This window comes from Lycium barbarum, chromosome 3 (genome assembly GCF_019175385.1).
Source record: "Lycium barbarum isolate Lr01 chromosome 3, ASM1917538v2, whole genome shotgun sequence".
Taxonomy (NCBI): Eukaryota; Viridiplantae; Streptophyta; class Magnoliopsida; order Solanales; family Solanaceae; genus Lycium; species Lycium barbarum.
Window position 1 is genome coordinate 12,575,979 of NC_083339.1, and position 13,037 is coordinate 12,589,015.

At 33.3% G+C, this 13,037-nt stretch overlaps 2 protein-coding genes across 2 annotated transcripts; both read right to left on the minus strand.

The window, feature by feature from the left end:
- Positions 1 to 229: 229 nt before the first annotated feature.
- LOC132630400 (laccase-17-like) lies at positions 230 to 3,324 on the minus strand. Its single transcript, XM_060345981.1, has 6 exons — positions 3,183 to 3,324; positions 2,908 to 3,059; positions 2,518 to 2,762; positions 2,259 to 2,387; positions 1,176 to 2,132; positions 230 to 601 (listed from the first exon to the last, which is right to left on the minus strand). The coding sequence occupies exons 1-6, from the start codon at positions 3,270 to 3,272 to the stop codon at positions 471 to 473; spliced, it is 1,704 nt and encodes a 567-aa protein (XP_060201964.1). The 5' UTR covers positions 3,273 to 3,324; the 3' UTR covers positions 230 to 470.
- Positions 3,325 to 9,809: 6,485 nt separating this feature from the next.
- Positions 9,810 to 12,218, minus strand: LOC132630403 (aspartic proteinase PCS1). Its single transcript, XM_060345983.1, has one exon. It carries the CDS (start codon positions 11,721 to 11,723, stop codon positions 10,383 to 10,385), a length of 1,341 nt encoding a protein of 446 aa, XP_060201966.1. The 5' UTR covers positions 11,724 to 12,218; the 3' UTR covers positions 9,810 to 10,382.
- Between the last annotated feature and the right edge of the window lie 819 nt (positions 12,219 to 13,037).

Below are 13,037 nucleotides of genomic sequence, written 5' to 3' on the forward strand. Positions count from 1 at the left end.
ATCACTACGGTATGTTCTCAAGGAGTGACCGTCAATGATTCAAATTAACAAATAAATTCCCATGATTTTTTTGTAAAAAAAAATTATAAACGTACGCATCATTCTCATGTGTTTTACTCCCTCCATCACAAAATAAGTCTCGCTTTAGGATTTCAAGACAAGAAATATTAATTGCTTCTAACTACTTAATTGTGCTCAGTTTTCAAAAAACATCTAATAAATAGGGAACTTAGTAAAATATACCTTGTATTTATTGTTTTCTTAATGGGTGTGAAATGAGCTAAAGCGACCCACAGTTTTGAATTTACAAAAAATCTCAACCATCTCTTACGCAATCAAATAAAAAGAACGTATGCGAACGGATAAGAAAAGGAAATACAAAAGATATCCACCAACTTACAAAACCGAAACAAGCATCAACAATCGAGGAAAAAAAATGAGAGATACAAAAATTGCACGAGTTTAATTTCTCAACACTTGGGAAGGTCCATTGGTGGAGGAGGCAACTTTTGATTTGGAAGTTTTCCATCAAGAACCAACCATGCCATCCTCAATCCCCAACTTGTGTGAACTTCCAGGTGACAATGCATAAACCATACTCCTGGTGACGAACAACGACAATTAACATCATTATTGGGAAGGTCAGGAATTCTAACTAGGAGATTAAAGATACAATAACTCCACACCTGAATTTGAGACTACAACACGATAGAACTTGTTAGCCACATAAACTGAAGGTTGCAGTAAGTCAAAAGTGAAGGTTCTATATAAGAAGTTTTAAACTACATATTGTGTGCTAATTTGGAGCTTTTCATAGTCAAAGTCAAAGGTTTTGTTGGCAGCGAGATTGACTTTAAGCGCATGGCTCAAAGTCATCTATTTACGAGCTTGCACTCAATGGTAAATCAATCTTTTTTCTACTTTGTACCACACACTTCTAAGATCATTTTTACGCTATTTCATGTATAGTATACTTCTAACGAATGGTTCAATTAAACCCTCTTCATATAATGTAGTACCACCCTTGTACAGTGTACACCATGTCATAATATTTCTATCTTGTTCTTTTATGAATAGCTTCTTGCAGTTTATATAGTATTTACTTTGTTAAACTAGATCTTAGACTTATGAAATGAACGATATTAGAAACTTTTGAATGCAAATTCTTAAATTACCTGGGTTATCGGCAAGAAATCGAATAGCAACCCAACCACCAGAAGGGACACCCACAGTGTTCCTCTCAATAGGGTCAACAAGGTTGAAAGTTGATGGATCCTTATTAGGGTCAAAATTCCCAAACCCTTGGCCAACAATAAAGAAGTTGAATCCGTGAAGATGAAGAGGATGACTTTCAGCACCAAGAATGCTTGTATCTTGCATTACTAGCTCTACACTAGTGTTAAATGGTAAAACCATGAGTTTTGTATCATTGTTAACTAGGGTGTTATTTGGAGGGTTTCCGGTATAGTTAAACCAATTTAAAGGACTATAAGGAAACTCAGGCTTGTATACACCTTTGGATTGCCCAAAGAAATGAGATTGGAGAAGTGCAGTTGTAGGTAGTATAAGTGACACATTATTGATTGAAGCTGAGAATTTTGTGCCATTAGGTCCTTGGCAAGTTTTGTTTTGATCACAAGGACTTGTTCCAAGACCTACTGTGAAAAACAAATGTTTGTCGACATTTAGAGGTACATTAGCAGGGAATTGAGAAGTCGCGAGACTTCTTAATTTACTTGTAAAATTGGTGACAAAATTTGTGTCGTTGAGAGCCGGTAATAATGGCTTAAAGAGTGGTAGACTTCTCAAATGGGGTTTTAATTTTGATTCATACTCTAAAATTCCAGCAACTGTGGAGTTGTCAAATGTGCCAGGACCTGTCACATATGGCCGAGCAGTCATGTAAAATGTGGCATTAGGAAAATGAGGTTTAGTTTTGAGAAGAACGTTATAGGTTTGTCCTGGTGTAATAATAAGTGTATTTGTTTCAAAGGGTTTAACATAAACTCCGTCAGCATCGATAATTCGGAAAGTGTGATTTGCAATGCTGAAGAAAAGATCGTCATTAAGGGCAGCATTGATCAATCGAAGAAGGTAAGTTTTTCCAGGTTTCACCTTCAGCTTAAAAGTATCTGTATAAAGAACATCCAAAAGTGTTAAACATTCTTTTGTGCAATCCATATTGTGTCAATTATTTTGGAAGGGATGAAGGAATATTAGACTATAGCATTCTAACTATACAAAAAAATGTTTACTACCTTTGCTGGAGCAATTATACAAAGGGCCAGGAAGTCCATTGATAGTGTAAGCATCAGAAACATTTGGACCTCCACCTGTTTGCAAAGCTTGGGCAATTATAGCTTCAGTGTCTACACTGAACCACTCTCCTGTAACATATATATCGCATTCATCAGTTAATCATTAGTGTTTTAATAACTTCCTATAATCAAATTAATTAAAGATTATATATATAAGTTTCAATTCATTCAACTAGCTCAATATATAATGATTTATTACCAAAGAGGATAGGAACTTCTTTGTGGGGTTTGGCAAATGGATAAGGAGTAGTTTTCTTTGGAAGAATGATTATTGGACCATAAACAGTTGATCTCAACCATGAAATATGTGCATGCCACCAAAAAGTTCCTCTCTGGCCAACTATAGTGAAGTTATACACATATCTCTGACCAGTTTGAATTGGACATTGTGTTATATATGCCGGTCCATCTGCCCATCCACTACGAAGCTGTCGAATTCCATGCCTATTGTAAGAACAAAAATATATTTAAGCTTAGGAGCGTTTGTAGTTAAAGTTATTTGTTCAAAAAAGACTACATATTAATCGTGAACTATCAATTGCTTGTGGAACATTGTGAATTGCACGAAAGTAAAAGTTTTTATGTTTACCAATGGATGGAGATGTTGTTTTGGACATTATTGATCACCTCGATTTCAAGACGATCACCTTCCCTTGCCACAATGCGAGTGCCTGGGAATTTTCCGTTCACTGTAACCATACTCTTGGTGTGGCATAGTCTTGTCACATTTTGCATTTTGATCTGAAAGGCAAAACAGAAAATAAATAGTAATATATGTACTAGATGCTAATTATATTCTGAACCAAAAAAGAAAGAAAACAAAGTAAGCTATAAAACTATGTAATAATATATATGTATGCATACTTCAAATTTATAGTGCCTGGTCTCAGCTAAAACGCTATGGAGGAGACATAATGCAATCAGGGAGACAAGACAAATTCCAGTTGCACCCATTTTTGCGCAGAAAATTGAATCTCTCTACTGTTGCTTTTCTTACAAATGTAACTTGCTGTTGTTGTTCTATTAAGTTCATGGAAGTCATGTATATATATAGAGAAATGGTTGCAGAATGGTTGATTTGGTGAAATAAAAAATTAAAGGATAATGATTTGAAGAGAAAAGTGAATAGCTTGATTGTAAGCTATCTTTTGTTAGACCAACTGTTGTTGTAGAACAAACTTTAGAGTGGTGTCAAAGTATACATATATTTGTATGGTATTAGTATATATTTGACATGCAAAATTGCATAGTATTAGTATATTTGAGGTTCTGGAGATTTTGTATGCTTTTGGACTTCACTATTTATTTAAAAGGGAATGACCTAAATTGCAAAAAGATCGGATTAAAGAACGAAGAGACGAATTTGTTGTTGAATTTGAGTGTCAAAGCATTCATATCCTAGGGTGATTAATTCGTAATAACATGCAGTATGAAGTTTCAAGAACAATAATACTACCAATATTTTAGAATTTTGGTGGTGATTAAAAAACCATTTTTAAAAAGAAAAAAACTGTACGAGGGAAGTTTAATGAAATTGACAAGTCAAGCATAGGTCGATGATGTTTAAGATGCTTTAATATTAAGTAATTAGGGAAAGTAAGCTTGTAGCTTAAACAAACTTTTCGACTAATACATTAGGCATGTGGCCATATTTTAACTAATCATATGGTCAAAGTACATTTTTTTAATACCCTTTCAACATATATAATGCTATTAAAAAAGATACCTGGTTTTCACCACGAGTGTAAATTTTTAAGTGTTACATCATCTCATATAATTTGTATTAGAAGTAAAACAGGACACGGACGACATTGGTCCAAGACGACAGTAACACAATCTTTTTTGACGTAAGATTTTTATCTACAAAAAATGGAAGCAAAGATATTGGCATGTACGCCAAAGTGTTGTGTTTCAGGAAGAATACAAGTGTTTACACTTAACTAGACAGTTAATTATAAGAATTAATAAGTCAAAGTGAAAATGTATAACAGTACTTAACCATAATTAAATGTTAAAAAGTGTTTGTGCAAGACATATATTTGTTAATTTGATATAAACATCTGATACAAATAAGAGTACAAGTTAGGAACATATAGGAGCAGAGGAAGCTTAAGTTGGTAAGAGAAGGGTTTTCACTTGTTGGGTGTCTATCCATTTTCAGTAGTTACAAGCAGATTACTACAGAGTAGGGAATGTAATAAGTCAAAGTGAAAATGTATAACAGTTGACCATAATTAAATGTTAAAAAGTGTTTGTGCAAGACATATATTTGTTAGTTTGATATAAACATCTGATACAAATAAGAGTACAAGTTAGGAACATCTAGGAGCTGAGGAAGCTTAAGTTGGTAAGAGAAGGGTTTTCACTTGTTGGGTGTCTATCCATTTTCAGTAGTTACAAGCAGATTACTACAGAGTAGGGAATGTATTTTATTTTCCTCAGGTAGGACCATTTTTTTCGCTACAAGCAAAGGATAGACCAGCTTTTGCTTCATTATTCATCCCTTTATGCAAACACTAAAATCGATTTATTTAAATTGGGTGAATTCTTTTTTCAATTTTATTTTAAAAATCAAATATCTCTCTCAATTATGAACAATAATCGTAGCAGTAAGAAGTTAAAAAATAAAATAAAAAATCAAATCCTTTTTATATACATTCGAACCAATATTGATCATATTGCTCTTTATCGAAAAATCGAAGAAGTTAAGGACAACATCAAATCATCATGCCCCTTATACCCTATGTTAGAAATAATAATTCAAAATTGTAGGAAATCAAAATTGGTTAGAATTTGATATTTTAATTCATGTCTAATTAGGATTTATAATCAAATTAGTATAGGAATAGGTTTTCCTGCTTTGAGTTAAATTAGGCTTTATACTATTATAAATAGGGCTGCTGTTATTTATTTTATGGTGTGAAGATTGTAGAGAGCATTCAGAGATTCATAGAATTTATCAACAGAACATTTTCCTTCACCCTGGGCCACACATGCGCTACAATGGTAGGAACAAAGGGTCGCGTTCCCGCGAGGGTAAGCTAACCCTATATTCCTGGAGAGTTATACATTTGTGTATTCATGTACCTCGTCGAAAATATTATTGGTGTGAATATCTAGCGTATTAAAGTCACTTCCCCTTTGGTCTTAGAATCATTCAATTATATTGACAATTTCAAAAAACTGATCATAATATGATGGTCTTCTTTTGAATTCTCAAAAAAACTTATGTCGTTCCATCCCCACAGAAGCAGATCTAGATCTGTCGTTATCTCGATCGTGCTACCGGAAGCCCTGGGAAGTCGGAATAGAATCTCTCCCTCCTATGTTTATTTTTCTCTCGCCATTGTCAATTGCTTAAAAATCTATCTATTTAAATTATAGCTTCAATTTTATCTATTAACGAAAAAGGAGTAAAAAAATGGAAAGTGAGTCAGTGAGATGAGTTACATGGTATCGAAAAATAGAAGAAGCTAGCTTCACTTGACTATGACAGGGTATAATACCATTTTCAGCGCCCTCGCATAATTTAGACCAAGACTAACGTGGTAGCTCTTGTACCAATATCATACAAGTTTCCACGCATACACACACAAATTTAGGAAACTTCATATAAGTTTCCACACAACCGCCATTTATATGTACACAAAATCAATTAATGCAAAATATATATTGTATAGTATATAGTTTTTTATCAGGTAATTATATTTAAGTGATTATATGTAGATCCTCACTTCAATTTATATTTTTTAAATTTAAATTATTTGATGTAAATATGATATCTGAACTCGCTTATATACACATAAATATATACCATATGAATAATTGCATTGTGTTCACATTGTTACCAAAAAAAAAAAAAGTTTATGTTTGGTACACTATCAATGTATCATTTTTTTATACCATCTGGTAACATTAACCTGCTATAGAGGTTACTAGTTTTTCCTTAATTTTTTTCTTAAATCTTTATTATTTAGGCTTTTGTATTTTCTTTATCCCATTTCTCTCTTCCCTTCAAATCCTCCGTTGTCACCACCCCCAAATAATAGGATTCGCATTGTCTCTTTGCCTCTGTTTCTCCTTCAAACCCACCTCTGATTTGTTCTAACTGTGTCAAAAAAAATTGTTCTAAAGATTGATTCACAACTAAAATAACAAATTTCACAAATACTTATTGATTTAGTAATAGAGTTATTCAAAGATTTCCATTGTTAAAATATTCAATATTAACCAAATTTCAGTTATTAAAGTTCCTTCTGGAACAATCTAAAGATACAATACCTTGTTAAGATGCTCGTAGACGAAAAAATTCCAAAATTTGTTAAAGAGAATTTAACATTTGCAAGAAAGAAGCTCCCCAAGGTTCATAAAATATGAGGTGTTGACGAATCACTTGTTACACGTTTCAGAATGTCTGAAGAGTTAACTAATTACTTCACCAAAGCACCGATCTTGAGAAAAATGATAAAAAAAACCATAACTGTAAACAATGTTGGAGAACGAAATAATTTGGTTATTATTATCAGTAAAATTAGGGAATAGTTTTGGTTAGAGTAAATTACAAGGTAAACTTATTACTTTCGAAAGTTACTATATTTACCTTTAAGATTACCTGATGGTGTAAAATATTTGATACACTGACGGTGTCTCAAACTTAAACTCAAAAAAAAATTGCATCGTGTGAAGTCAGACTGGGACAGCTTACGGAGTTCAAGATAATTTTTGAATGGAATAAGTTTCATGTGTTGTTTGGAAATTTGATTTGCGAAATTCAAACGCAAAGTTCAGACCAAAAACCGAAAATTAAAGCCCTTTTTCTGGGAACAAAGGTCTGAATCTCCACATTAAACATGTACTTACATTTTTTTCCTGGTTGTTGGGAGATTCTGGCTGGACATTCTAATAACAGAATAATAACGGAGAAAATAAGGATTTGTGATGTGAAAAACACTAGCTTTAATTTCAAGTGCACACAATTCTCTGGAAGGATATAACTAAGTCAAGAATCATACGAATATAAATTTAATACGCTATTTCTGGGGTGTTCTCGTACTGTCGTACATATGGAACTTGAGAGAAGACATTTTAATCGAACATATATGTACATTCAATTTACAATTTGAATTAACAAATTAAATTGAAATTTTGAATAAACATAAAATATTCATAAAAATGAATATAAAAAATCAAAATCATAACCTTTATGCCACGACCGGGTGTCTGGTTGAGCCATGCATGATCGACATCCGATACCTAGACTTGACCGAGCATATCAGTTTATTACGTTCTCTCTAGGGGTGGCAATTTTGGCCCAAGCCCAATTGACTCGTCCAACCCGCCCATATTTTCATGAGTTTGGGCATGACATACAACTATGATGAGCTAAGTTTGAGCTAGCCCAACTTAACTCATTTATCCAAGGTAGCCCAAAGCAACCCATTACTTTAGCCCTAATTGACTCATTCATTATTGGAAAAATGACATAAACTACCTACTTAAAACTCTTTATTACAAAACATAACGATATTTTTTCTTATTTACAAAACATAACACTACAAAATATAAGAATCTTCATTTTTCATTTTTTTGAATTGTTTTTTTAATTTTTTTTAAAATATTATTATTTTAAAAAAAATATTATTTTAAAATTTTAAAAAAATATTTTTTTTTATTTTTTATTTTTATTTTTTAAAAAAAAAATTTGCTCAATGCTTTAAAAAATCAGTCAAAATTTTGTGTATGAAAAATTGAGGATGCATTGTGTCAAAATTTGAGTATAGCTTGAAAAAATAAATTTATAATTTGTTTTTAAAAAATATTGAAATTTGATTTGTTTAAAAGTTATGAATATTGTAAAGAATTGAGTCAACATGGGCGGGTTGGATTACGGCTCATTATTTAGCTCATCTTGACTCAGCCCATTCTGGCCCAAATATTCTTTGGGCAGGGTTGGCATTAGCCCATCTATCTATTCATCTCATTTTAATTAGCCCAACTTCAGCATAAATGACCCATTTGCCACCCCTAGTTCTCGCTAACCAGTACTATCATGTCACGCACTCAATATGCCTTTAAAACAATCTTTATGCTTGTTCAGTTGTTTGATACATGCCAATACAATTTAGAAAGGACCTCTTTATAGGTAATTTCCCCTTATGAATTCTACTATTTCGAAGGAATAACCACATAATGGCTTGTGCACATATTCGAGGAATTTATTTAAGGGAAAAGGGTCAAAAATACCCCTCTACTTTGAAAAAAGGGGCTAAAAATATCCTCCGAATTTATTTTGGATCAAAAATATCCCTCCGATCCTTAAAGTTTTCAAATATACCCCTGTCTTGACGAAATTATCACCCAAAATGACATGAAATCATTTTTTAAACCCGCTTCATTATTTAAACCCGACCCAACTAAATAATAACCCATAAGATCCCCTCATTCCCCTAGTACGTAGGTTTGAAGTTTGAGGGAATTGGGGGAATACGGGGATCTTATGAGTTATTATTTCGTTGGGTTGGGTTTAAATGATGGAGTGGATTTAAAAAATAATTTTGGGTTATTTTGGGGATAATTTCTGTCAAGACAGTGATATATTTGAAAATTTTAAGGATGTGAGGGATATTTTTGACCCAAAATAAGTTCGGAGGATATTTTTAGCCTTTTTTTCAAAGTAAAGAGGTATTTTTGACCCTTTTCCCTTTATTTAATTGAATACAATCTTGGATCAAGGACAATCTTAGGCCTTTTTCTATTCTTCTTGTAATGATCATGGGATCCAATGGGTCTAAGGCTTTATCTTATTCCTTTTTGCAAAAACCTATGAACCTTTTTCCCGGTTAAAACTTTCAAAATACTTTCGACAACTTATTTGAATTCTATCGGGTCATTTGCACTTTCGTCCCCTATTTTGTGCTGGTCTTTAATTTTTGGCCCTCAAAGATAGTAGCTTTTCCGCTGGACATAAGTATATATATTCGCATCATAATATCCACAAGTTATGCTCTTAAGAAATTATGCCCCATTAGGCATAAGTTCAATTTTAAAGGATAAAAATTTAAAACCAGCCTATTTGAAGGGCCAATCATGCAATTTCTTCAATTCTAATTGAAAGTGTCACTTGTCCGCTTTAGAACTTTGAGCAATTTCGAACCTTCTGGAACGAATTAAGGCCAAAGCATAACACTTGCCCCAAAGTGAATCATTCATAGGTAACTTTGTTTATCACTAATAAAGTAGTGATTTTCTGGGCTTCCAATCTGCATAACCTGTGAAAAAATTATAACTCACTTGTGAAATTTATGATTATTTTTGCACAAATTCTTTAAACAGGAACAAAACTTAAAAGGCGGCCTGGTTCTATTTATGCAATCTCCCAAAAACTTAGATATTAGTTGACATACAATGGATGACATTAATTTTGAAGAGAGACAATTATGCCAATGCGAAATATGTAACAAGAATTTAAATTCAAATAACTAAAAGGATCTATCAAATTTAAGCAATTTATTTCCCTACAGAGAGATAAAATAACTCAATGAGTATACATAGTCAATCACTGACTGCGACAACAAGATTATTAATTGCCGTTGAAAAAAATCAGCACAACCCTTATCTTCAGCCACAAAGTTATTGCTGAGTAGCTGAACTAAGTTCAAAGAATACAGTATACACTTTCAACCAACCATCCAACTTATGTCTAACACAAAAAGGAATAAATGTACAAAATGGTGAAAAGACAATTTTCTTAATTGAAGCCTCTCTTTAAAATCACCAACCATTATAACCAACAACCCACCTTCATCTGATGTCCTGCATCTTCAGTAACTTCAGTATGGCAATTCATAAATTTGATCGGTGTTATTTCTTGGGACCACTTGTCACATTGCAAATCTAGTTGCAAAAACTCCATTAATCACATCATAGCAGATTACAATAATTACATGACATCTTTTCCACCATCTAAATTGGTATTATTGGCCGGGAGAGAAGGACTATGCTATTTTCAACTCAAACTATATATAAGTGAAGAAAAATATTTTACATCTTCGATTTAATCTCCGTTTAACGAAAAAGACCAAATCTTTGACTCGCTAGATCACACCGTACTTGAGCAAATCCAATACGCGATTTTTCAAGATCATACTCTACCCATACATTTTGTTGATGATGATGTCCAATAATATACGCCTCGATAGCTACTAACTCGGAATTTCCAAAAGTGAAGCAATGTATCGAATCTTTTTCTCGAATCTCACCGGGTACCCGATACAACAACCGTTCACCCGAAACCGTTATTTCCGCACCTCGAAACACTAAACTAACCGAAGGTAACGTTGGTAACCTCGTTTGGTTAATAGGTACACGATAACATAAGTCCATTGCACCTTGAAATACAAAATCTTGATCTTCAAAAACCTTAAGAGTTCCCATGGTTTGATTCAAAAATTCATTTCTTAATGCAGTATAAGCTGGACCAAGTAGGAAAGTAAATTGTGTACCCGAATCAACCATGGTTTGACCCGCCCCGGTATGGTCGGGTACAAATACGGATTTTGGTATAGGAAGTAATTTATCCTTGACTTTAATACCTTCAAGTTGTATAGTATATGCTACTCTATCAAAATAAGGTAAAGGAAGTGATATTTCAACTAAGGGTGTGTAATTTAACGGCAAAAAAAATGTAAAATTAGACTCACCAAGTAATAAAACACCAGAAAAATCAAGACTAGAAATGCAATATGAAAATTTCTTAAACCCCATTTGTGTAACAAAAGAAAGTGATCCACGGTTCATACCCATTAACCCGGTTGTCTTTTCATCTTCATCTGAATTACTACTAAAACCCGAATCCATTGACCCGAATATAGTATCCGAAAAATTTGACCCGGACCCGGACCCACCAAAAGCAAACGTATCCATTGCCAGATTCCCTTCTGATGACGTGGCATCCGCATATGACAGCACTGCATGGCATAAATTTTTGGAGTCACAAGAGGCTGGAATGGAAAAATCTTGTGTTCGGGTCGTGCATGTTGGTGAAGAGCAAGAAATGGGTCGGTAAGAACTTGATCGGGTCGGGTCGAAAACGGGTCGGGTCGAGTTGGAAATGGATCGGGTCGAGTTGGAATGTAACCATGAGAGTTCACTACCTGTGTCTAGTACCATGGTAACGTTTTGTGGTGGTGTACCTACTGATAGGGAGACTGTAAGAGTGATGTTGTGTGTAAATGGGAGTTTGTTTGGTGCTTTAGGGAAGGACTTAGATGAGATTTCTTGAGTTTTTAGTGGTAAAATCAACAATGGTGGAGGAGTTTGAGTAGTGAAGTTGCTGGAGGAAAAACATTTCAGGTGTTGGTCTAACAAGAACAGGAAGTTCAGTATGAAAAAGAAGGGAACTTTCATGGTGAATTAAATTACTGAAAGAGCAAATTTGAGCTGATTAAAAAAGGACAGAAAGAATTAAAAAATTGACCTTTTTAAACTCTATCTGTAACTCACTAGAGGCCCAAGAAACAAAGAAAAGACAGTGTACGAACCAGATATCCAGCGAGAAGGAAAAAAAAGGATTGAATAGAGAAATTTCCGAGCATTTGGTGATCTCAGATGTGTCGATATTAATGGTGAAGTATTCTTTGCGTAAGAATGGACTAAGGATGTGTTGTGGGTTTTGGGGACAGAAGCTATGTGAGAGGAATAAGGAAGGAATCTGAAATTTCTATGGTGGTGGTAGACTTGAGTTCAGGTTTAATGTCGACAGGAAAAAAACGTTAGACAATAAATCTTGAAGCGAAATTGGTCATAGCCATTAAAGTAAGCAGTAATGTGGGAGGTTGTTGCGAGGTCGTACTGAGGAATTTAAAGGGATTGTTTGGTTGCTGGTTAGAAATAGGATTATTCATGTACTCTTACGACTAAACATATAATTTTTATGCCGTCTGTTTAAATTTGTTTGTCTTGACTTAACTTGGTTGGAATTTAAGAAAGTAAATAAATTAATCTTTATAGTCTTAGCAGGCGTTTGGCCATAGATACCAAAAGTAAATTCACTTTTTTTTTTAATTTTTGAAGTTGGAGTTGTGTTTGGCTATAATTTTTTAAATTGTAATTTTTGGTGAAATGTAATAGGCGTTTGACAATAAGAATTATTCACTTTATTCCGGAATTTTTTTCACTTTTCAGCGTTTGGCCATAAGAATTCTGAATACAACTTGAAGTTGTATTCCGGAATACCAAAAACTCAAAAAATTTATTTTTCAAAAAATTTCACTTTTTTACAACTACATTTCACCAAAAACTATAATTTCAAAAACTATGGCCAAACACAACTCCAACTCCAAAATTCCAAAAAAATTGATTTTTTTTTTTGATTTCTATGGACAAACGGGGCCATAGTTGTAAAACAGTGAAAAAAGTTTTTTTTTTTAAAAATAAGTTTTTTGAGTTTTTGGTATTCCGGAATACAACTTCAAGTTGTATTCGGAATATTAAGGCCAAACGCCCAAAAGTGAAAAAAAATTCTGAAAAAAAGTGAATAATTTTTATGACCAAACGGCACCTTAATGTATTAGAATGTTCTTTAATTTTGTGATCTTAAATATGTCACGTCGAGTGTTGAAATTAAGGAACTGTCAAATTAAGAAAGACACATTCTTTTTTAAACATTGTACTAAAAAGAATGGCAAGACAAACAATCGAAAGAGAAGAAGTACTACTCCC